The sequence below is a fragment of the Engystomops pustulosus genome, chromosome 6 (genome assembly GCF_040894005.1).
Source record: "Engystomops pustulosus chromosome 6, aEngPut4.maternal, whole genome shotgun sequence".
Lineage (NCBI taxonomy): Eukaryota > Metazoa > Chordata > Amphibia > Anura > Leptodactylidae > Engystomops > Engystomops pustulosus.
The window spans coordinates 53,418,050-53,444,360 of NC_092416.1; the positions used below are offsets into that span (position 1 = coordinate 53,418,050).

Sequence of the window (26,311 nt, forward strand, 5' to 3'; positions counted from 1 at the left end):
ACACAGCCAGCCCCATGTAGTATACAGCCAGCCCCATGTAGTATATCGCTAGCCCCATGTAGTATATCGCTAGCCCCATGTAGTATACAGCCTGCCTCCAGTAGTATACAGCCACCTCAGCCTGCCCCCAGTAGTATACAGCCTGCCCCCAGTAGTATACAGCCTGCCCCCAGTAGTATACAGCCTGCCCCCAGTAGTATACAGCCTGCCCCCAGTAGTATACAGCCTGCCCCCAGTAGTATACAGCCTGCCCCCAGTAGTAAACAGCACCCCAGCCTTCCCCGTGTAGTATACAGCCCAGCCCGCCCCCAGTAGTATACAGCCCAGCCCAGCTTGCCCCCAGTAGTATACAGCCCAGCCCAGCCTGCTCCTAGTAGTATACAGCCCAGCCTGCCCCCAGTAGTATACAGCCTGCCCCGTGTAGTATACAGCCACCCCAGCATAAAAAAATAAATAAACTTATATACTCGCCCTCCGGTGGCCCCGATGTCCGCGCCGCTTGTCTTCAGGCTTCTGCGCCCGTCTTCCTTCTTCTGCGGGGCGCCGCCATTGCTCTCTCCCGGGCCGGCGCCTAGTATGACGTGCTGCTGCTGACGTCATGCTAGGCGCCGCCCGGGGGAAAAACAATGGCGGCGCCCTGCAGAAGACAGAAGATGGGCGCGGATGCCTGAAGACGAGCCGCGCGGACATGGGGGGAGCAGCGCTGCGCCTCGGGGCCACCGGAGGGCGAATATATAAGTTTATATTTTTTTTAAGTAATTTTGACTGACTGACTCGTGTATAAGCCGAGGGGACGTTTTCCAGCACATTTTTTGTGCTGAAAAACTCGGCTTATACACGAGTATATACGGTAACTTGGTGCTTGCATATATGATTTATCCTACAGGTCGATATAATTTCCCCTGATGAGCCCTGATACATGTGTGAAACATGGCATGTAGGGAACTCCAGACCCAGACCATGACTCTATACATGACTTAGGGATTAGCACCTATTCATTCTATACACCTTTTCATACTTTCTTGCACCTCTATATCCTTGTGGGGACGTGACTAGGACCTCCACAATACTTACTGTCCTATCTCATGGACAAGCACAGTGATGCTTCCATCTTTCTCAATATCTAGGGTCAGCGGGCCGAGGACAGGGAGAGGTTCCAGCCGGGGCTTCAGCCATATAGGGCTCTAATAGACCCTCAACATAGCCCACTCAGGGCCTAATAGGGATCCCCGCCCTACTGTACGCTATACCCTCTCCTTTCACAGTACGTGCAGTCTATTTCCTCTCCCGCCCGTGACATCCAATTTGGAGAACCACACACATCCTGGCACCCGCGTTTGGCTAGATATGTGATTCCCTTCCGGATGGAGACCGCGTTGCGGGGGTCTCAGAAGGCTATCAGCACGTTACTAGGTGGAACATTTTAAAGTTTTCCTACGGTCGGTGTGTACACTTCGAATTGATTGATAATTCTGCAATTGTCAATATTGCTGCCAATAGCACTTTTTACTGCATGATTAAAAGTTAAGTTTTATATATCTACTTCTTCACCTTTTGTACTCCTCAGTTGTTCTAGTAGGTGGATGGGGTTGGGGACTTACGTCACCCACCCGTTGTACTTTGGTTTAAAGTACCCTAGGGGGTCTAAGAAATAGTGAAAAAAAATTTAAAAAGTAAAAAATATAAAAAAAATTAATAAAATATTAAAATTTCAAATCACGCCCCCACCTTTCCCCAAAACTGATATAAAAGGTATCATTGCGTCCCAAAATGCCCGATCTATCAAAATATGAAAAACGTTATTGCCGGCGGTGAACCACATAATGGTAAATAGTGCCAAATGTCCGAAACGCAACTTTTACACCATTTTACATCACATAAAAAGTTTATAAAAAAGTTATCAACATGTCAGTAATCAAAATGGTAGCAATGAAAATGTCAGCTCATATCGCAAAAATATTACACCTCAAACAGCTCCGTACACCAAAAGTATAAAAAGTTAATAGCGGCAGAAAATGGCTTAAATTGTTAACAAAAAATTTTGAAAAACTAAAAATGTAAAGTTTTGAAAAAAGTTTAAAAGAAAAGCCACCCCGAAAAAATAAAAAGTCCCAACAAATAAAAAAAAAAAGTCTGAAGTTGCCTTTCTTCCACTTTATCCCAGAAAGATTTAAATGCTGTATGTGAAGTTGCCTTTAAAAAAGGAATTTGAAAATCTGATTTTAAATGTAAGGCTTATGCTTTCAAGCAATAATGTGAGATGTACTTAGTGTAATTATTTTAATTTCAGGAAAGGACAGACACACATTTCCATGTACAGAGTTCTGTGAGGGCTTGTTTTTTACATAAAAAACTGCACTTCATAATGATGGTATGTAATACTGGGAAGCAGGGAAAAAAATTCCAAATGCAGTCAAAATGGTGGGAAAAATGCATTTGTGCCGTCCATCTTGTGGACTTGGATGTTACGGCTTTCACTGTACTCCCCAAATGACATGTCTGCTTTATTATTTGGGTCGGTGTGATCAAGGGGATAACAAATTTGTATAGGTTTTATGTTTTCATACATTTACAAAAATTAAAACCTGTACAAATTTTATTTTTATTTTGCCATCTTCTGGCGCTAATAACTTTTTTATGCTTCAGTGTACGGAGATCTGGGCAGTGTCATTTTTTGTGACTTTTATTGACGTTTTCAATGCTATCATTTTTAGGACTATACAACCTTTTGATCACTTTTTATTGAAATGTTTTTATTTTTACTGTTTATACCTTTGCCAGCGGCAATCGACAAGATAACGCCGATCGTGGGTGTTACCGCTAAGTGTTTGCTGCAATATGCCTCATCCTCAGACACTTGCTTTTGTTGCATGGCTGGGAAGCCAGCACCACTGCGCAACACCATCTCAGCGCAGAAACTTCTTAAATACCTATGCAAGCTATTTAGCCATTGGGAACAGCGCAGCGCGCAATCCTCTGTAAATGTGCCCCATGTTTTTAGAATATCTAGACAAGCTGCTCCTGAACATTTTCTATGGCAACACTGAGCAGAAGTAATTTACCAGGAAGAGTGATTTGTGCTAGAACGTGCATAGATGTAATTTGCACCAAACATATGAAATAGTGAATTTAAACCACTAAATTCTTGTAGGAAAGTACTTCACTTCAAACGTCATTAATATAGATTGGAAGCTCTTGGGAGAAGTATCATTACTTTGTAAAATTGCATATGACTGCACAACATAAAAACTTATTATGCTATTACTAGAGCGTGTCCAACAATTTTTGCGTTCCTACCCACTTTGAAATAGTGAAGCCAGTGACAAATATGTGATTTCTCTCATGCCGCTTTTAGGTTTCATTTGGCTTAGATTACTATTTTTGTTAAACAAAAAACAAGTGTACAAGTATAATTCATGGATTGTAAGCTCTTGCAAGAAATGCCCTCAGGCCTATATTTCATTCTATGTTACAGCTTTGTGACTTATTTTGTCACAGACCCACGGTCTGAAAAGCGCTGCAGTATATTTTGGCTCTATGTGAAAAATCATTAGAAAACTAAATATAAATGTCCCAGAAAAAGCTAAACCACAAACAGATTCCCAAATTTAAAAAAACAACAATAAATTTAAGGCTTTTTTACTTTAGCAATGAACGAAACCTGCCATTATTGCAAAAAAAATGTTTTGATAGCACTTAAGTGTAAATAGTTTTGATAGTAAAGCGACTGTTCATCAGAAAAAAAAAAAAAAACTCTTCATTGTGAACTTAACGCGGAGCAGAGGTTTATTTTTTTATGTTTCTCTCTACCACATGACTGCGGCTGCAAACCACCCAGGCCCTGAAGCTATTTCACCACACACAGCCCTGGCTCTGTAACAGTTGTTCCTAGTTTTCATGTATTTCTGTGAAACTAAAGAAAATATATAAAAAATACTTGGTTCTCAACAACTAATAGGCCCCTAGCTAATATTCTTGTACACTTGGTCTTCCCAGCATTTACTACATCTCCTCACTTTCTTCTCCCCTCACCCCATTAGTTTTGTATCAAACTCCTTTCCCTAATGCTTACTTTTACAAAAAAAAAAAATCTTTTTTTCATCAATATAAAGCGCTCTACACCACACCGCTCCCTCTACTACAGAAAGCTGCGAAATGGCGGCCGCGCCGCTCCTCTTATATATAAATATAGCCCCTCCTCCTCCTTCCCGCAGTGCTCTCTGTCTCCGCGCATGCGCACGAGCAAGGTGGCGGCGGCCGGTGCCATCATTATGAAGGGAAGCGTGGGCAATAGTAATAACGCAGCCGGGAGTCACCATAGCCGCTTGCCGAGGCTGCTGCTACACTGCCGGCCCTGGTCCTGGAGCCTCTAGGGGGAGGTACTTGTAGTATGATACCGCTGTACTGTCATCAATCACAACACGCTGCAGTCTGTATAATGACGTCACCTATCAACCAATCTCAGCGTCCTTAGCAACCGGCTTCCCGGCAGCTGGATGTCACACATTGCAGTGATCTCATGGCGAAGGTGAACCCGCTGTCTAACCCTAAAGGGGTGAAGCTGCAGTGCGAGCTGTGTCGCAGCCCGGCTCATATACAGTGCAGAGGCTGCAAGGTGACTTATTACTGGTGAGTAACAGCGGATGTCATATAAACGCTCGTCTGCTACATGCACACACACCTGCACTTACAGTCGGTGACCATAAGGGGACGCAGATAATCTCATTTACACCTGCACTTGCAATATGTGACCACCAGGGAGCGCAGACAATCACATTCACATCTGCACATCCAGTCAGTGACCACTAGAGGGGGCTAACAGATATGGGATAAACTGATTTTAGTATATGGTAATGGTTACATTTATTGGAATATTTGAAACTTTTTTTAGGGTCTATTCACACAACCATTGCCAACTGTTTCTATTATTTCCCTTATATCACCTGTCTATTCCAGCACCGCAGCAGTGTGTAAGATCATTCCTAGAGTTGCATTTCTCCCTGATCTGGTTGCAATACATTAGATTTTATTAACTAATATTACTGATTTTCCTTTTTCACCAGCGATGTGGAGCACCAGCGGACAGACTGGACGAGTATCCATGAGAAGATATGCCAGCTGCTGATCCCAGTGCGTACACCAGCGCCATTCTTGAGTTCTGCAGCAGAAAGATCTCATTCCATGGAGCAGTTATTACAGAGAAAGGTACAAGGGCTTCTCATTTACTCTCTGTAGATGCAAGCCATCCATTGTGACAGCCCCTATACTAAAGGAAAACACATCTACAATAAGATTACTTTAGCAGAATATCATTTTATGTGGCTTTGAGTTCTATTTTATCTTTATAAATTGATTTATCTTTTTTAAAAAATAAGTAAGATTATTTCTGAAAAAGGACTTAAAGGGGTATTCCCACAAAGACAAGATTCTTAATTATACTCAGGATAACAAAATAACACATTCTCTAATTCACTGTTATTAACAAAAATACAGCATTTCACAAATATAATTCCAACTTGTCTCTATCAATCCTGGTGTACACAATTTTGGTTGCCCCGGGATCCAACAATAAATCTTGTGACTATGATCAGATTCCTCCCCCCTCCATTACAAGACAAGCACAGGCACTCATAGACAGGGTCGGACTGGGGTGCCTGGGGCCCACCAGTGAAATAGATTTTGGGGGCCCACCTACTACTGCATATAAATATTCTGGGATGAGGGAATTTGTAAGCACTAGCGGGGGCAGTGATGCAGAGGATAAGCTAAGCCCTTTCTCCCTCCCTCTCTGCTAGTGCTCAGCTCTTGGTTTGTGTACAGGAGCTGCAGTGGTGATATCACCTCAGGGCATTAATGCTAGGGATAGTATAAGAGTTACCCCTGGTGTCCCGGGCTTCTGCTGGTGGCTGGGCTGTGGTTAGGGATAGTATAAGAGTTACCCCTGGTTTCCCGGGCTTTCTGCTGGTCGCTGGGCTGTGGTTAGGGATAGTATAAGAGTTACCCCTGGTTTCCAGGGCTTTCTGCTGGTGGCTGGGCTGTGGTTAGGGATAGTATAAGAGTTACCCCTGGTGTCCCGGGCTTTCTGCTGGTCGCTGGGCTGTGGTTAGGGATAGTATAAGAGTTACCCCTGGTTTCCAGGGCTTTCTGCTGGTGGCTGGGCACTGGTTAGGGATAGTATAAGAGTTACCCCTGGTGTCCCGGGCTTTCTGCTGGTCGCTGGGCTGTGGTTAGGGATAGTATAAGAGTTACCCCTGGTTTCCCGGGCTTTCTGCTGGTGACTGGGCTGTGGTTAGGGATAGTATAAGAGTTACCCCTGGTTTCCAGGGCTTTCTGCTGGTCGCTGGGCTGTGGTTAGGGATAGTATAAGAGTTACCCCTGGTTTCCCGGGCTTTCTGCTGGTCGCTGGGCTGTGGTTAGGGATAGTATAAGAGTTACCCCTGGTTTCCAGGGCTTTCTGCTGGTGGCTGGGCACTGGTTAGGGATAGTATAAGAGTTACCCCTGGTGTCCAGGGCTTCTGCTGGTGGCTGGGCTGTGGTTAGGGATAGTATAAGAGTTACCCCTGGTTTCCAGGGCTTCTGCTGGTGGCTGGGCTGTGGTTAGGGATAGTATAAGAGTTACCCCTGGTTTCCAGGGCTTCTCCTGGTGGCTGGGCTGTGGTTAGGGATAGTATAAGAGTTACCCCTGGTTTCCAGGGCTTTCTGCTGGTGGCTGGGCTGTGGTTAGGGATAGTATAAGAGTTACCCCTGGTTTCCAGGGCTTCTCCTGGTGGCTGGGCTGTGGTTAGGGATAGTATAAGAGTTACCCCTGGTTTCCAGGGCTTTCTGCTGGTGGCTGGGCTGTGGTTAGGGATGTAAGTGTTCGCACTGCACCAACCTTCCAATAAGGAAATGCTGAAAACCTTTATAAGAACTGATGACAATAACCCTACTCTGGTGCCCGCACCACAAAGACAAGTTATACCTGGCTCTCTGACCCTATAGATATAACAGTATATAAGCTGAGAGCAGTCTCACACTAGAAGGTAAGTCAGGGACTACAATACTGGTCGGACACACTGCCATCCCCCCCTCCATATTTTATTAATGCCCCCCATGCAAACTGCTATCCCCATACATGCTGCCATTCCCTCCAGCATCTAAGGTTTGAGTGCGGTGCACGCACTCAGTGATAGTACCCAAGCGTCCGCTTCCGGCCGCATTGAGTACTATTGCAGCCATTGGCAGGGGCCTCCAATACAGGGGTGAAGCATTTAAGCCTTTATGCTGCCCGAGGCGAGCCATAGAGAGACCACCCCCCCCATATATGTAATATGTAGTACAAAATAATTACAGCGTAACGCCATGTAGTACAAAATGCATACAGTGTACCGCCATGTAGTACAAAATGCATACAGTGTACCGCCATGTACTACAAAATGCATACAGTGTACCGCCATGTAGTACAAAATGCATACAGCGTACAGTAATCAGTGTATACAGCTCCCCCAGCAATCACTATATACAGCTCCCCCAGCAATCACTATATACAGCTCCCCCCAGCAATCACTATATACAGCTCCCCCCAGCAATCACTGTATACAGCTCCCCAGCAATCACTGTATACAGCTCCCCCAGTAATCACTGTATACAGCTCCCCAGCAATCACTGTATACAGCTCCCTCAGCAACCACCGTATACAGCTCCCCCAGCAACCACCGTATACAGCTCCCCCAGCAACCACCGTATACAGCTCCCCCAGCAATCAGTGTATACAGCTCTCCCAGCAATCAGTGTATACAGCTCCCCCAGCAACCACTATATACAGCTCCCCCAGCAATCACTGTATACAGCTCCCCCAGCAATCACTGTATACAGCCCCCAGTAATCACTGTATACAGCTCTACCAGCAATCACTATATACAGCTCCCCCAGCAACCACTGTATACAGCTCCCCCAGCAACCACTGTATACAGCTCCCCCAGCAATCACTGTATACAGCCCCCAGCAATCACTGTATACAGCCCCCAGCAATCACTGTATACAGCCCCCAGCAATCACTGTATACAGCTCCCCCAGCAATCACTATATACAGCTCCTCCAGCAATCACTATATACAGCTCCCCAGTAATCACTGTATACAGCAACCCCAGCAATCACTGTATACAGCTCCCCCAGCAATCACTATATACAGCTCCCCCAGCAATCACTGTATACAGCTCCCCAGCAATCACTATATACAGCTCCCCAGCAATCACTATATACAGCTCCCCCAGCAATCACTATATACAGCTCCCCCAGCAATCACTATATACAGCTCCCCCAGCAATCACTATATACAGCTCCCCCAGCAATCACTATATACAGCTCCCCCAGCAATCACTATATACAGCTCCCCCAGCAATCACTATATACAGCTCCCCCAGCAATCACTATATACAGCTCCCCCAGCGATCACTATATACAGCTCCCCCAGCAATCACTATATACAGCCCCAGCAATCACTATATATAAATATACACACACATTACATATTACACCTATATATAAACCTATTTCATGTTATACCTGTATATACACACACACACATTACACCTATATCTACACCCTTTACATGGTATACCTGCATATACACACATATATCACATGTAAAACCTGTATATACACATACACACACACACACACACACACCTAATACATGTTATACCATTATATACACACACATATAGAACACATTACACCTATATATACAGCTATTACATGTCGGGGCCCACCGGGGGATTCACCGGCCCCCCGGCGGGCCAGACCGACCCTGCTCATAGACAATGGGGCAGATTTACTTACCCGGCCCATTCGCGATCCAGCGGCGCATTCTCTTCACTGGATTCGGGTCCGGCCGGGATTCATTAAGGCAGTTCCTCCGCCGTCCAGCAGGTGGCGCTGCTGCGCTGAAAAGCATTGGAACGCGCTGGAGTTCACCGCGCCGGGCTGAGTGAAGGTAAGTACAAGCTCTGCGACAGATTTTTTGTTTTAAAAGCGGCGTTTTTTCCGAATCCGTCGGGTTTTCGTTCGGCAAGGCCCCCCCCCCCCCCCCATTTCCATCGCATGCATGCCAGCGCCGATGCGCCACAATCCAATCGCGTGCGCCAAAATCCTGGGGCAATTCAGGGGAAATTGGCGCAAATCGGAAATATTCGGGTAACACGTCAGGAAAACGTGAATCGGGCCCTTAGTAAATGACCCCCAATGTCAGCACACAACATCTCATAGCACAGAGGAATCATGAATTGTCTGCTTAAAGAGTCCCAGCCCACAACTATGGAATCTATCACTAAGTGATAGGAGCTATAACAGCAATAAAAGCTAAGGGGTTAAATTGATCTATATTGTGTAAACATCATTAGGGGATTAAAATTTTAGAACTTTCTTTCATGGCACCCTAGTCACTTAAAAGGAACCTGTCAGTACATTTTACCCCACTAAACTAGTAATTTGGCTTTGTGAGGGATTATTTTTTGCTATAAGACCTGTAGATTTTATTTGTACACACTTGGGGTTCATAAAGTTTTTTGATCGCAATTAATATAATTTTTTTCTGTAATGGTTGATTTCCAAATTTATAAATGAGCATAGTTTTTTAAACTTTAATTTGCTGTTAAATACTGTTATAGTTTTGTAACCTGGGTTGTTAAGGGTGCAGAGGCTCAAAATGTGTGTGTGATTTTACTTACTAACAGAGCCTGGCCCAAGCAGTAGCAGGGTCCTGCAATCTTCTTCTGATGCAAATGGGTTAAGCACTAAAGTAATGTTCTACTCCCCTTGGATTTATATCTCACTGTATAGATTTTTGAGATTATGCCATAATGCTGGGCCATCAAAAAAACTTGATCTGGAGGGTGTTAATCTGTTTAAAATCATACTGGTAGTTGTTTATTAGATCAGTTTCTGCCTATGGGTTCCACTTAAAGGAAACCTGTCACCAAGGACCTCATTTTCACTAAAGACAGGTTGCAGGAGCTTATTACAGCTGCATTACAAATCTGCCTTTCTGCCTTTTCTAAGCATTTGCATTACAATAAAATTGTGTGTTATAACTTATCTTGCACCCTGACAAAATCCTGGGGTAGTCACAGGGGTTGGGCTTTGGTTTGGATGCATTTCAAAAAACAATGTGACTTGTCTGTGCTGCAGACTTCTCAGCTCTCAGCCCCCACCTTTGTGCTCCTCCTCCTGCTCCATCACAGAGCTCAAAGCCTGGTGAGATGACATCAGTGGTGTGGGAGGAGCTGTACAGGAGTACAAAGGTGGGGGGGGGGCTAAGATCTGAGGAGTTAGTAACACAGACTGCAGGTGTGATGGGCTTCTGCAACCTGTCTTCAGTGAAAATGAGGTCCCTGGTGACAGGTTCCCTTTAAAGAGGACATATTACCACACTCACCAATTCCACCTTTTAATATAAGAGCAGCCTCAGTTTTTTTATGGGGAGTACAAGATTTTGCTGAAATTTAAGGGGTTGTACCAACATTTCAGGTTATCCCCTGTCCAGAGGTAACTTTTAAAGAAGTACAAACTGGAATAAATTTTGTAATTCTTTACTGTCGTACGTCTGTGTCCCTTCTGAATGCTTTCTATGATGTCAGATGATCAGAGAGGTACCACATGTTGTAAATGTGACACTGGTGCACATAAGAACTGCTTACATTTTATGCAAAGGAGGGATTTAATATTGTTTTTCTTACATTTAAGTCATTAGATCTTCTGATGATCAGATAAAGTGATATCACTTTGAAGTGAATAATGGTGTTTATCCTTTTATTCCTGCAGAAACATTTAATTGAATTGACCACAAAGGAAGCTCAGAGACTCCTGTATGAAGGACACCATGTGGACGTGATCCCTGCAGCCACCCATTCCCTGTCTTTCAGTGTGGATGTGTATGGCCTGGCATCTGTGGAGTTAGTGCCAGTCTACCTAATCCTTGCTGAAGCCAACATTGGTAAGAGAGGCAGCTTACACTACCTTTACACATATGTTTGATTTTGCAGATGGTCACAATTATTCTGCTCTTTATGTTATCACAATGTAACTAACTCTTAATAATAATAATAATTCCTTTATTTATATAGCACACACAGATTACGCAGTGCAGAGCTTGCCAAATCAGTCCCTGTCCCCTTGGGGCTCACAATGTAATCAACCTACCAGTATGATTTGGAGTGTGGGAGGACCCGGAGGAAAGACACGCAAACACACAGAGAACATACAAACTCTTTAATGCTCTTTAGTTCTGGTTATTTCAAGTTTTATGAAACATTTAAGCAATTTTTTACTGCAAAAATTAATAGTGCAGATGTTAATAGCATAATTTGTAATATACTGCATTAAGGAAAACATCTTCTCTATGCCTTCTTTCTCCTGTAGTGAGCAGTATTTCTGAAAGTCTACTCAAGTCCCATCCACAGCAGATAGATGAGGACAGGAATTTATCCCTCTTCATTTAGAGAGCACAGACATATCCCACTCTACAGTATATGTATCCCACATTGCCTGGTGCCTCCTCCTTCCCCATGAATGCTGCTGCCAATGTTCGGAGTGTTTCCACAGTGATGTCACTGTCCTTATATGAACAGTGATATCTCTAGGGAACCTCCCTGAATGTAAGTGTCGGTCTGCCGCAGGCACCAGAATGGTAAGACTTATGTTACTGCGTCTTTCCATTGTGCTTTTTACACAGTATCTATTAAGGCGAAAACCTTGCCTCCGTTTGACAGTACATGTCAATAAATGCAGTATGCTTAGCGGTGAATGATCTTAGCATATACAAAATGTGAGGTGTGAACCTAGCCTTAAACAAATGTCTTAAAGGAAACCTACCATCACAGATGGTAGATTGTTTCTATAATTCTCAACAACAGATCATGCTAAGTGTAAATCATCTAGTGGGACAGTAATAAAATTCAAAATTGTTAAAATTGTAGCTTTAACAATATGGTGATACATTATCAAATGAATTTTCCTCAAAAAGGTGTTTTTGTAGTAAAATAAAGAAGTATAATAGTAAAATATGAGAAAACCTCTACATTTTTGGTAGTTCCTTAATCATAGTAACTTACATAATCATTTTATCATGTTTTATATACTGTACAATGAACTGCATAAACAAATTAGTTAAAAAAAACAAGTGCCAGAATAGAGGTTTTTTTTCTACTCCTCAGGAGCTAATAAATTTGTATAATGTTTTACCCCAAAAATTAACCCATTGGGAAATACACCTCTTACTTCAAAAAAACAAGTCCTCATGTGCCCATTAAATTAAAAAGGTTTTGGAAGCATCAGAGGTATAGCTAGATGTTCAGCATGGGGGGGGGGAGCAAAACTCACCCTAGTTATTAAGTAAATTTGTGTGAAGCTTATTTATACTGTAAGCCCTTAGGTTGGTCACCATCCATCAGGTCCCAGCTTTAATTGGTACCTGCTTTTTAGGATTCATATTCTTTTAACAGTTAGATGAGATTAAGGTAAAATGTGTAATGCATCCTCAAGTTTTCTGCTGTCTGATTATTTTGTATTTCTGTCCCTGTATAACTAGGACTTGGACACCTGACTCAGGCAGAAGAATATCTGTCTCATGCTTACTGGACTGTGCTGAAGACTACAGACTGCAGCAATTCCATCAGATCCAAACTGCACCGCAACCTCGGACTACTCTACTCTGCCAAGGGGGAATTTGAGGAATCACTTCGACATCTGTCTAATGATGCAAGTACAGAATTGTAATGTCTGTTAAAAGAAAATATGATAGAATTTCATGTCATTGGGCCAACAACATATTTCCATATATGTCCCCAGCGATCTATAACTTAACCTTTGTTCTGTAGAAAGGGGATAAGTTACAATGATGGAAAAACCCCTTCAATCTAATGTGTTTGGCCAGTATAAAGGCAATGTGAAAAGTTGTAAATCAGAGAATCATTCACATTTATTTTTTCATATTCAAAAAGGGTTGTGTGTGATCTATATTCCTCTGAAAGGATAATCATCCTGGAGAACTATTTTAGAGTTCATGGGCAAAATGATGGTTCAGTAGATAGTACTATATTGCCTTAGGATGGTGGGTTCAAATTCAACCAAGGTTAACTTATGAATAAGGTTTCAGTGGGTTTCCTCTGGTTTCTTTGGTTCCTCTTACCCAGTAAAATAGAAATTTGAATATAAGCCCCATTGGTTACATGCGTGTGTATTTCCAGCACAAGTGCCCTTGTCCGGCAGCACTGAGCTGTTAACCATCAAGGAATGTGAAAAATACACACTTTTCACATTGTGGTGAAACCATGAGAATGGCACTTATTACTTGGAAATGGTGGAGAAAAATAACTGGGTGATTGTACCTAAATAGTGTGGTCAGGCAAACCGAGTTAAAACAAAGATGGCAGTGGGGTACAAAATCATAAGGTAAAGAAAAAAACTAAAATGTACAAACAAAAGGGGTCAGAAACACAGCAATTGTACATAAAGGCGGTCATTTACTTACCCGGTCCTGTTGCAATCCAGCGTCGCGTTCTCCGACGAGGATTCGGGTCTTCCGGTGATTCACTAAGGTCGTGCGCCCGATGTCCACCAGGTGTCGCTGCTGCACTGAAGTCTGCCGAAGTCCGCTAGAGTTCATCAACCTATTCCCGGTGCATGTGAGTGATAGATTTTGCAACACACTTTGTTTTTTAAATTCCGTGGTTTTTTCGAATCAGTCAGGTTTTCCAATGGCCACGCCCCCCATTTCTGTCACGTGAAAGCCGGTGCCGATGCGCCACAATCCGATTGCGTGCACCAAAATCCTGGGGCAATTCGGCACAAAACGGAAATATTCCGGAAACCCGGCGGAAAAAAGTGATTCGTACCCTTAGTAAATGTGCCCCAAAGAGTATACAAATAATTGCTATCCAGGAGACCTTTCTAACAAGCAGCTGAACATGGGTGAATGAGGAATTTATGCAGTGACTGGACACTGCCCCAGAAGCCGATTTGTGAAACAACAAACACATTGATAAATCGTGTGCACTGCCAGGCTGCACCACCTGCAACAAGAGGGGGCAGGATCAGCGGACTGGCTGAGGATGCAAAGAGTAGGCACTGCTGGAGGTGGTTTATTTGATGGTCAATTGTTGAGTAAAACTCCACTAATTTTTCACCTCAGTAAATATCTTTTGAGATAAATGTAAAAGTATATTAAAACATTGTATATCTGTCAGTTCCCCAGTAACATATAAATTAAACATATTGACTTGAATGTGAAGTATTTAGCATCTTGCATTAATGAGAAATTCTATGACCTGAATGCAAAAGAAAACATTTTATTTAAATGAGCCTTTTGGTGAGACATGCAATGGACTGTAAGGTCCAGTTCACCCTCTTTTACCCAGTTTAATGAACCAGCACCTGGCTATATTCACACACATGTATGGGAGTAGTATATACAGACGACGAATATACAGCGTATATATACGTCCCCCATAGCCGGCAATGGGCGCACAGCGCCGTATGGGCACAGTGCGGTACCATACCGTTCTGTAGTCAGGAGAACCATAGGACATGTCCTAACTTTACCCGGAATACGGCGCCGTGCACCATATATTTCTGTGGAGAGGGGCAAGGGTGAGCGACCGCCTCCTCCTCACCCCCTCCTTCTCTCCCGGCCACCGACATGCACGGAGGGCACACGTCAGTGTGAATGTAGCCTTTGATGATTGACAGGGCTCATCCCGTGAAACAGGCCAAAAGAATATAGATCAGACAGCAACTTCCGTGCTCAATTGTGAATTAATGAAATTGTAGATTTCTCTGCATTCAGGATACATGTGCTGGCAACATCCTTGGTCAACAAGGTGTAGCTATGGATTTGCCAATGAACATTGTTCTGTCTTCACTATTGTGAACACTGATCTGGTTTCTTCTTGGCAGTTCTGATAAATTATGCACCACACCCAGTCTTCTCATTTCTGGTTCACTAACAGTTAACCTGCTGTGATGGGACAAAATCCTTATCCTATCAGTGTTTGAACCAGGATTATCACATAAAAGAGCCCGGGAACCCATCCTCAGTGTTTTTTTATAGTTCACACTTGATCAAGCTTGTGTGTATTTTGTCTGCTTATATCTGGTATCTTCTGACCCCTTGGCTTGCTCGATAGACAAAAGGTTGGCACTTCATTTGGTACTTCATTGACCCATAGGTTTTGCCTTGGCTCTGGCGACTGTTTTTATTTGTCTTGTCCTCATCTGTTGTTATCACTTAAAAGTTAGGCAGAAACTTTTGCCCAGTTACTTGCCAAACCCTAGGGTGGATTTGAACAAGTAGGTAGGGAAAGTCTTGTGGGCTCAGCTTCAGGGCTGAGATAATGGATTTTTTTAAGGGGTATGTGTGTCCTACCAGTCAGGCTGCAGGCTCACTTGCCTCTCCTCGCTCCAGTGATGGCCTTAGTCCTCTGGCCATTGTGTCGCTAATTTGCGGTGGCTTCCTGCTGACCTATTAAGTTGCCGGCCTTTCCTTTGACCCCTGCTGGATCATTGTGCCTCCTAGCCTGAGAGAAAGCTTGGTTTTGCAATTCCTGTGTAATATCCGTTGTGACCTCCTGCTACGTTCCTGGCCTTGATTCTCTGCGGCCTGCCTTGACCTTGTGCTACGTCCCCTGACTTTCTGCTCTTCCACGACTCTGGACTCTGGATGATTCTGCCTTCCAATTCTGTACCTTGCCAATTCACTACCACCGACCCTGACAATGTCTAGTATAAATTTACAAATTTTAGTTAATATCTTCACCTTTACTACAGTGAAAGATGTATATTATTTAAATCCTAGAAAACTATCCATTTGTATAAATGGGCAGCTCAGATAATTATCCTGATAAAAATAGCGTGCTGTCACCACATATATGCTGTTCTGATGCATTTTACATGAGGGGAAGTATGCATTAAGCTATTGTCCATTACATGTAATCAATTCCAGGCAGTAAATTGAAACGTTTAAAGCAAAACTACTTTCATCTAAAAATATTAAAAACATGTGAAGCACGATAACTCATGTAATGTGCTTGATTTTAATGAATCTTGTAATCCTAAAATAACTCAGTAAATAGCACTTCAAAAAGAAGGAGTCTATCAGGATTAAGTGTTTGTCCCAAAACTGGTGCTCCTTGTGTTTAGCCACTATAGCTAATGTCCCAAACCTAGTGCTCCTTGTCTTTAGCCACTATAGCTTATATCCCAAACCTAGTGCTTTTTATATTTTACCTCTAAGAATTGCTTCCCAAGTACAAAATAGAGCAATTTTGCTAATATTCTTCTTGTTTTTCACGGCCACAGGCCACAAATAATTTGTCTCATATATAGGACCCATGTGATCTCTATGTCTTCCTGAAATTTGATCAAAACAAAAGGATCAAATGCTCAGCAGGATACAATATAGTCATATTACCAAAACTGCCCTACGACAGCACAAAATTGTCCTGAGCATCCATGCCTTCCTAACTTATATTTGATATATTACCAAGAAATAACAGGCAGACATAAAGGAGTATGGCTGCAGAATCAGGCTACACATAGTTTGTTGGTAGTCTGTAACCATGGTCAGGGCCGGCTCCAGGTTTCAGTGGGCCCCTGGGCGACAGCGCCTCACTGGGCCCCTTAGCAGTGAACTCATGTGGTGGCATTAAAAACGTAGAACCTTCAGATACCAATATTAATATACAGCCCCCCATGCTCCGTTAATATACAGCCCCCCAGGCTCCATTAATTAATATACACCCACCCCCCCAGCCAGAATACAGTAATTAATATACCCTCCAGGCTCTATTAATTAATATACATCCCCCCCAGGCTCCATTAATTAATATACATCCCCCCCAGGCTCCATTAATTAATATAAATCCCCCAGGCTCCATTAATTAATATACAGCCCCCCATGCTCCATTAATATACAGCCCCCCAGGCTCCGTTAATATACAACCCCCCAGGCTCCATTAATATGCAACCCCCCAGGCTCCATTAATTAATATACATCCCCCCCAGGCTCCATTAATTAATATACATCCCGCCCAGGCTCCATTAATTAATATACATCCCCCCAGGCTCCATTAATTAATATACATCCCCCCAGGCTCCATTAATTAATATACCCCCCCCCCCCAGGCTCCATTAATTAATATACATCCCCCCAGGCTCCATTAATTAATATACATCCCCCCCAGGCTCCATTAATTAATATACATCCCCCCCAGGCTCCATTAATTAATATACATCCCCCCCAGGCTCCATTAATTAATATACATCCCCCCAGGCTCCATTAATTAATATACATCCCCCCCCCAGGCTCCATTAATTAATATACCCCCCCCCCCCAGGCTCCATTAATTAATATACACCTCCCCTAGGCTCCATTAATTTATATACACACCCCACTCCAGGCTCAATTTATTAATATACCACCCACACCCCATGAATTAATATACCCCCCACCCCTACACAGACACAGGCTCCATTAATTAATAAAATACACATTATTGGTGGCCAGAAAAAAATAATAAACGCTAACTTACCTCAAGGGCAGCTCGCTTCATCTGCTACATCTTCCGAGTGACAGCAGCGTCTACTGTGCAGCAGCAGGGACGCTGGCGGCGTTACGTCATCACGTCGGCACCGTCCAGTATTAGAAGCTCCGCGGCAGAAATACATCTGCCTCGCCAATGCTATTATGTTTTGTGTGGGTCCGCTTGCGGTGCCGCCCCCTGTCAGCCGCGCCGGCAGTGTGAGTGCAGCGCTTATCTCAATTACATCGGCAACAAGTATGCCGATGTAATTGAGCTTACTTATGTTGCCAGTTTGTGCCGTGGGCCCCTCTGGGACCTCTGGGGCCCCGGCACTTGCCCGGGTTGGCCGGGTGCTGGCGCCGGGCCTGACCATGGTGATGCAGGTAATTTTGATGTATTGGGCCAATAAAATTAATTGATTTTGATACCATACATATCCCTATGGAAGATTATTACACAGCAGATTATATTGGTGACATTTTCTTAATTTCTGTCAATCCCATTCATATGAATTAAACAGATTTTTTTTAAATAAAACCCATTGTGGAAAAATCCATCAGAGGGGACCCAATCTTTACTGGGATTTCTAGTTTAGATAAACCCCTATATGAGGAGATGTTTGGCTAGTGGGTATATACCCTCCCCAACAGGGGCGTAACTACAGTGATAGCAGCCCCTACAGGGCCCGATATGTCAGGGGACCCTGTCGTCTGACCTGACACACTAAAGAATGGAGGATTTGCACCATTATATACATATTATGCACATTGTGTAGCATAATATGTAAATAACATATATGAGATGTATATGTGTTGTGTCTGTGATGTGTATATGCTGTATATGTATATGTGTTTCTATACTGTATGTGTGTATATATGCTGTATGTTTGTATATTGCACTGCATCTGTGTATATGTTCTACATGTGTGCCCATGAGTGTATAAATGTGTGATTGTAACTTGCATGTGTGAATATACAAATATGTTGGCAGAAGCCTGCTATGGGCCCTGCCTCTCCCCAATAGAATTTAGAACATATGCTGTATATTGCATACAGAGTTGTGCATCAAACAAGCAATAAAATAAATGCCTCTAATTTTTGTTTTTTTTAGGTTTATTTTGCAAGTACAGTTTCAGGGCCAAGTCATATCAGCACATCCGGAGGGTTCTTCCATATGGCCAATATATTTTTCCGTCAGAATAGAATGGATATTGCTGATTCTCTATATTCTGAGGTAGGTCATTCCTTTACCTTTATAATAAACACTATCATATACAATATGTAAATGTATAACACTAAAAATATTTATTATATATGATTTCATAATCTACTTAGCAGTAATTTAGGATAACGTAACAATGTACAACTCAAAAGGTTAGCAATTCAGGAGCCTGGGAAGACTCTGTGCCAGATTTAAGCTTAATACTCCCATATTGTCTGTCACCTAGCTTTCCCAAAAGCATATTTTAAGAAGTTATTTCACAACCCCTTTTCTTAAACGAAATAAGTTTATTAATCTGCGTCAAACATCTGTCATCCTCAGCAACCGGCTGTCCATGCTGGCGGCAGCCTCATCCATGTATGTTTTTTTCGCATACACAGCCATACATGCTTTGTGTGTGTCTGAGCAGGAATCACTCATGCAAAGTTACTCTCTGATCTTGAATATAGAGTTTCTGATATACAGTACCGTAATTACAAGCAGAGGACCTTCCTATATGAGGTCATTTGCCATAATAGGGTATCACTTTGGGCATAATCTCTTAAAAAAGGGCTGATCTTAAATCTCACATCTCATATTCCAGTAGTCTAGGAAATGTAGATTTGTTATTGGCTAGAGATATATGCAATCCTATATTCACATCCTACTGGTCTACTATGTTTACCTCCATATTTGGCCTTAACAGGGACATATACTATACATGATATAGCGCTCAATTGCATTGGTGGCCTGAAGGTAACTGCATGCTTCTTTGTTTTACAGGTCACTGATATATGGCACAATCATCTCAGCAGACTGGTGGACGTTCAGTTACAAGCATCATTAAGAAGTGGGCCGGTTTGGTTTGATGATGCTGATCAGGAATATTTAGGTAGAGACTCCAATGTATAAACCAGTAAGCCACAACTCTTAATCTAGTACTCAATGTTTCAGTTCCAAGAGGGGACATGGGAACCACATTGTTATGATTAATAGTTTATCTATTTGACATTTTACAGCTTAAGTTTACCTGCATAAGAATGTTTGCTGTTCTCGGGCCACAGACAATGGGTCTGAGGTTTATTTTTGCGATCTGTATGTGCAACATCCCCCACCGGGGCCTGACCTTTCCTTCAGTGGTTATAGACAGCTGGGGCCCAGAATACCGGAGTGGCTGGCTTATGCGGCCTTGTGCACGCTGTGGTCATGGTGCATGGTATTGGGACCAGAGGACAGGCCTACAGCCTGGAAGGTGTCCAGCAGGTGGTGTGTGCAAGAAAAGTGGAAGGAGAGGCTGAAGGAATCGGTGGGGCAACCCCTGTGGTGTACATAGGAATCCCTGGGTGATGGAGGATGGGGAGCCCGTAATAGTGAAGCAGCCTTTTCCAGGGATTACATGGAGGCACGTTGTGCAGATCAACTCACAGTTCTTTATTGTGACTTCAATGGCAGACAACGGTCTAACATCAGCAGCAGGTTCAGCAGGCTGGAAAGCTGGTAGGAGAGAGCTGGTCCACAGGTCACAGCCTGGTAGTAACTTCAGGTTGGGCTGGTTAGGATGGAGCCGAATCTGGACTGTGGACCTCTACTAGCCTAGTCTCCTGACTGGCTACAGGTGCCAGGCAGCAGGCTTAAGACACCTCTGCTTCCTGGTAGTGTGACACTGGCTTCTGCAGCACAGGCAGGTGCTCCACTCATGATTCCAAATGCAATTACAAAGTTCCCCACTACTGGAGACCTCCTAGTGAGGTGATCAGTCTCCCTAGGCAGCTCCTAATATGGAGAGGGTGCTAATCACAACAACTACCTACTCTATTTATCAGCAGGGTTGTTGCATATGTCATCAGCATACCAGAGTGTAGTTGCCCCCCCCCCCACCCTGTTCAAATTTAACAAAGTGGGTGTCAAACATTTGTGCAAAGTTTGTGCTAATTTGCGCAGCAGAAATTTTCGTTTGTGTCGCTATTGTTTTTAAGATATTAATAAAAGTTAGGTCATCAGACGTCTACCAGCCCCCCCCCCCCCACACACACACACACATTACCCACATCAAACAAAACTGGTGCCAAACAATAGTGCTATGTTTGTGCTGCTTTGTGCTGCTCAAATTTTTGTTTGTGCTGCTTTTGTTTTGAAGATATAGAGCAAATTGTAAAGGTCAAAAAGTCAAGCAGCCCCCCACATTAACCGAATCAAACAAAACTGGTGTGAAACGCTTGTGCTACGTTTGTGCAGCAAAATTTTTTGTTTGAGCACAATGCCTGTCCACGACCACGTTTCTGCTCCCTGATTCTGTACTTCGCGTTGGCTGCCACCGCGAGCAAAGTCACCCCAGTGGAGCAACCTGGTGCTATCCCGCCGCAGCAAGTCCAACCCGCTTTGCAGTGGGCTCTAGTGAAAACCGTGTGTCACTTAGACTCCGCTCCCAGGTGTCGGCTTACGACATTGCTCACGGTGGTACAGTGGATCCACTACCCTTGAATCCTGACAAGGAATAGGTCCTGCTCTAAGTTTTCTACAGCCTGCACATGGAACCCTGAAAAACACACTCATGTGCATAGGTCCATAGAAATGAATGCGTGAGTGTGTAATTTAAAGGAAATCTACAATCAAAGCAAGCATGATAAACCAGGGACACTTACTCATAGATTCAGGCAATGCAAGTGACATAATGCAACTGTTACAAGGAGCACTTCCCTCTCCCATATATAGAAGGAAGGAGGCCATGGATAAAAAATATAAGAAGATACCACAGTCGTGGTGCCTGGATCTATTGGTAAGTGTCCCTGGTTTATAATGCTGGATTTTGATGATAGATTTAATTTCAAAAAATGAATATCACACAAACCAAAATAATGTTCATGTGCAGGTAGCCTAAAGCTGTAAATTACATACACCAGTAGATCCAATTGATTTATTAACATTACTGAATTTCATTCACCTCTTTAGATGAAAACCAGGAAGCTGAATCACTCCAGATACTCAATGCCATATATGACATCAGAGAACAGGCACCAAACAAAGAACTCTCCAAGATGGCAAAGGTCCTGCATTCCATGACTATGCTGTTCTTCCTCAGCAGAGATTTTCAAAAAGTAAGTTTTTCAGGAGATACATCAGTAATATTTTTGGTTAAATCTTTTCATTATTACGTCTCCATTGTGGTCAACTTCTATTTTTTCAAAGGACAGTTGAAAAAAGTTTATCCAAGAATTGAAAGAGGCACGGGGGACGGCTGAGTGTTTGGATGTAGGGAACCAGAACTCTATACAATCAGCAATAATAAGGGATCTAAGCCCTTTATAAGGCTTCTGCTACCCAGGCTATGTCCAGTCACCTCTGGAGACTGGACTGATTTTTCCATAGAAGGAGCTCCTTTGTTTTTTGTATGGACATTATGCGAGGGCTTTTCAAGGACAAACCTTCATCACCAAAGTCTCAATGGTATAGAGCAGTGATGGCGAACCTTTTAGAGACTGAGTGCCCAAACTACAACCAAAATCCACTTATTTACTATGAAGTGCCAACAAGGCATTTTAAGCAGTAACTTATTGCTACCTATTCTTCCACATCTTTCAATTGTATCAGCCGCCTGAGGCCACCAATACAGTTGAAAGAAGATGGGCAAATTCAGACTCTCATAGCCTCTGTCCACAGTCTCTCTGTACATGAAGAATTAAGGGTTCAGCAGGATGATCTCCAAAGATAATGCACTTCTTTCAACACCTTCTCTTTTTTGAAGCAGTTCCAAACAGCCAATGAAGCGTCGCTGTAATATAGCACTGAGTGCAGCATCGAAGTTGCCTAGAACTGCAGGAAGATTTGATGGATTTGGTATTGTTTGGTGAACTCTGTCCTGGGCTGATGGCCTGAGTGCCCACAGAAAGGGCTCTGAGTGCCACCTCTGGCACCCGTGCCATAGGTTCGCCACCACTGGTATAGAGAATAGGCCGATATCTCCATGTTTATTAATATTGCTCAATGTTAATGTTAAACAACTTGCTGAAATTGAAGTTAGCGAAATGTGAACACATATCTTATATTTATGGTCAAATGATGTTAATTTGATGTTATAATATTTTATCACAGGCCAGCGAATGGGGCAAGAAACTACTTCAGATCAATGAACAGCTACCAAAGGATGATCAGTCAGACGCCATCACTATCCTACTAGAGAACATTGAAAGTAAATTGAATACCAAGCCAGGTTCTTACCAGTGAGGCAATAGCATCATCAGATGGATCATCAAAGGCGACAATTTCAAATCTCCCTCAACAACATAACCATTGCAAGCATATACCCTGTAATAGAATTTGCACATTTTAGAATATTCCTGTTATTAAATAATGCAGACGTGTCATATATTGTATGTGATGACATTGTTTACCATGGTTCTTTAGCAGCAGGATAGGGGGGAAATATGCGAAGTCATTGTGACATGACGCATAACTTTAAAGAGTGAAGTGGTTATGGAAACACCCGGGCCCTTGTGCTTCAGGGAACCCTGAAAGGAGTCTCTTACATATAACAAAACACCACTGTTATATCTTATACATTTTAGTGGGGGGGGGGGGGGGGTAGAGGTTTGCATTAAGGCCTAGCAGATTTAAGTTATGTCTCTGCCTGGGACCCCAGCATTTATGAAAACATGGGTCTACAAGTGCCCCCTGTAAATAGAATGGTGGGGGTGCATACTCAGCCAACTCTTTGGTTTGATTTTGGACAGTTGTTCCGGAAGGCTCATAGAAGAAAGAAGATTGGTGGTTGAGAATTAACTGCTTTATTCACATAAAGCACTCGGGGCCACTTGCCGACCCCCATTCTCATGATTTCTTGGAGACCCCCCAGTGTAGAAAGTAAGCAGTGAGCTCTCTCTTTTGGCCTTTTTTAGGTGACTGCTATAAGCTTGTCATGAATACAGGCAGTTCATTGTATAGTCCTTGCTCATTAAGGTGTAAAACCATGGTATCCCCTTCTTTCTCCTAGATTTTACTCACAGATATCACAGGGGCCGATAGAGATCACATCCATGCACAATTGTACATGATTTCTTTATAAATATTTTTTTATAATAAGCCATTCATAATCTTAATATATGGTATTGTATTAACTTGATGCAGATTTCTAAAATGTTATTACATTTAAATTCCCTATTGCACTACTCTCTCCAGGCATATGAGCTAAATAATTTTTTTGTACATTGGTAAGATATCAAAACATATATAATCTCACTTCAGACAGAACACAGGGGGTTGTATGACAAAAGGCCAGTGCCTGGCATTGCAGTATTTACTTTATTGTAGTTTAACTGCAGTATCACTTAAAGTCTATAGGCAAGATATGTCTAACATAAAAGCAAAAAATCTGGCACTAGTATACAAGATAAAATAAATCATTGTTATTGATATACATTTCATAAACACTGTTTTCATACATACCTGACATTTCACAGCTTAAAATTGGTCAATCGCATATATATATATATATATATATATATATATATATATATATATATACACACACACAAAACTTTTTAAATTCAGTGGATAGTCATAAAAATGAAAAATAACTTTTTTAATATTTTTGTTTTTATTTGTATTACATTTTTGTGGCTTGGTGTCGGCCACCTTTTGCTTGTAGCACAGGATACATTGGGCAATCAACAGGACATATCTGTGTACGAGTGCCATCCTTTCTTTACCCTTTGATATTTTAAAAATAAAATGGCCATTTTTCTTATTTTCCTAAAACCAATTTCATTTATATCTCAACACTTTTTACTTTGTCACTAGCAAAACCAACATAAAGGTAATTTTCTTGCTTATATGAAATCTGATTTTATTAGGAAAATTTCACAACATTGGGATAGTTGAGCAACACAAACAAACTTCGAGAGAAAACATACTGAAGGCAGAATTTATTAACTCACTTGCGCCAGAATTCAGGCAGATCAGTGCCAAAAAAACTGTGTAAAATGCCTTGCGACACATTTATCAAGACTTTTAGACCTTTTTTGGCCTTTTTCCGACTCGGCTGGTAAATGGGGCCGAAAGGATGCTGAAGAGGCAGATGAGAGGGGAAATATCCTCCACGAAAGGTTCCGCCATGCGCTTAACTCTATTAAAATCCTGGGCCCCTCAAACATTGAGGGAGTCACAAACAATCTCCTACGAAAATGACTGTGGTATGGGCAACATTAAGGGAAGAGCAGAGGACAAATTTCCTAATAGTACCTTGACCAGAATTGCTAACTTGGAGGTTTTACAAACAGTGGCGCCAGTGAAAGCTTTGTGTACATCCAAAAGGTCGGATTCCGGGGGCATTCCCACCACACATGAAGCATTAAGCCTATAGCTCTCCTGTAACATCAGCATGTGTTTAGGACTTCAGGAAATAAGTGATGGGATGTATAGACATATATATAGACCTATTATCAAGTGATAACAACATGTTGGGTTTTGTTGTTTTATTATCTATGTAAATAATGCATCAGGTTCATGCTAAATTCAGCTCAAAGCAATATGGCCTTCTATAGGTTACATTATGATATTTTCCATATTAGAGAGGACTGACACATTTTTCTACCTAAATGTAGCAGGATTTTTGCTGTTTGAATGTAATATTACTAGGTCAATTATATCATTGAATTTCAACCTTAAACCATACCCCTTCTTGGTTCAAAGGGAACCTGTCGTCCTTTGAAATTCCCATGCCTCTCAGATATGACTCATCATATTCCCCAATAGTTTTTATAACATTTCTGCCATTTATTGTTAAAAGGATAAATTAGTCAAAGTTTTGCCTGGCTCCCTGCCAGCATGTTTCCTGTGTCCCGGGGCATGTTTTGAGCGAGCAGAAGATTCCTTCGCCCTCTGTAAAATGCTTGTCACACTGCATTAAAAAAAAAAACACCTCCCTCCTCTTCTTCATGTACTCATTGACCACAGAATGCAAAACCCATGCTTGCACGGTCAGCACCTTTATTCTGCACAGTGCAGATAAAGTGGAGATAGCCGGACCATCTTCACTGCTTTCTGCGCATACGCCCTAGTGAGATGCCTACCCGAGGAGGTGCTGACCGCATAAGCGTGAGTTTCACTTGCAGTGGTCAGCTAATACAGGAAGAAGAGGAGGGAGGGGGCAGGAGTGGGAAAGGAGGAAGGAAGGAGGGATTTTTTTTTTTAAATGCAGTGTGACAAGTGTTTCACAGAGGGCGAGGGAACCTGTTGCTTACTGAGACCACTCCCCAAGGACACAGGAAACATACTGGCAGGGAGGCAAAAACTTTGATCTAATTTATCTTTTTAACAATAAAAGGCAGAAATGGTATAAAAACTGTTTGGGGATATGATGATTAATGTCTGAAGGACATGGGGAATTCCAAAAAAGGGTCTCTGATGACAGGTTCCTTTTTAGTAGTATAAGTGACTAATAACTGTTGGTTGTCAAATTCATAACCATGCAGGAGAAATAAGAGAGAAACCGTCGGCGTTTTAGGAAGAGATGTTCCAGAATAACTGCTCCACGAGAACTACAAGCATTTACCTACCTTCTA

At 42.6% G+C, this 26,311-nt stretch overlaps 1 protein-coding gene across 1 annotated transcript; it reads left to right on the top strand.

Annotated features, from left to right (window-relative positions):
• Positions 1-4,285: 4,285 nt before the first annotated feature.
• ZMYND12 (zinc finger MYND-type containing 12) lies at positions 4,286-25,717 on the top strand. The gene is made up of 8 exons (XM_072156124.1): positions 4,286-4,629; positions 5,064-5,205; positions 10,801-10,972; positions 12,566-12,735; positions 18,666-18,788; positions 19,539-19,647; positions 21,705-21,850; positions 22,845-25,717. The coding sequence occupies exons 1-8, from the start codon at positions 4,520-4,522 to the stop codon at positions 22,974-22,976; spliced, it is 1,104 nt and encodes a 367-aa protein (XP_072012225.1). The 5' UTR covers positions 4,286-4,519; the 3' UTR covers positions 22,977-25,717.
• Positions 25,718-26,311: the final 594 nt, after the last annotated feature.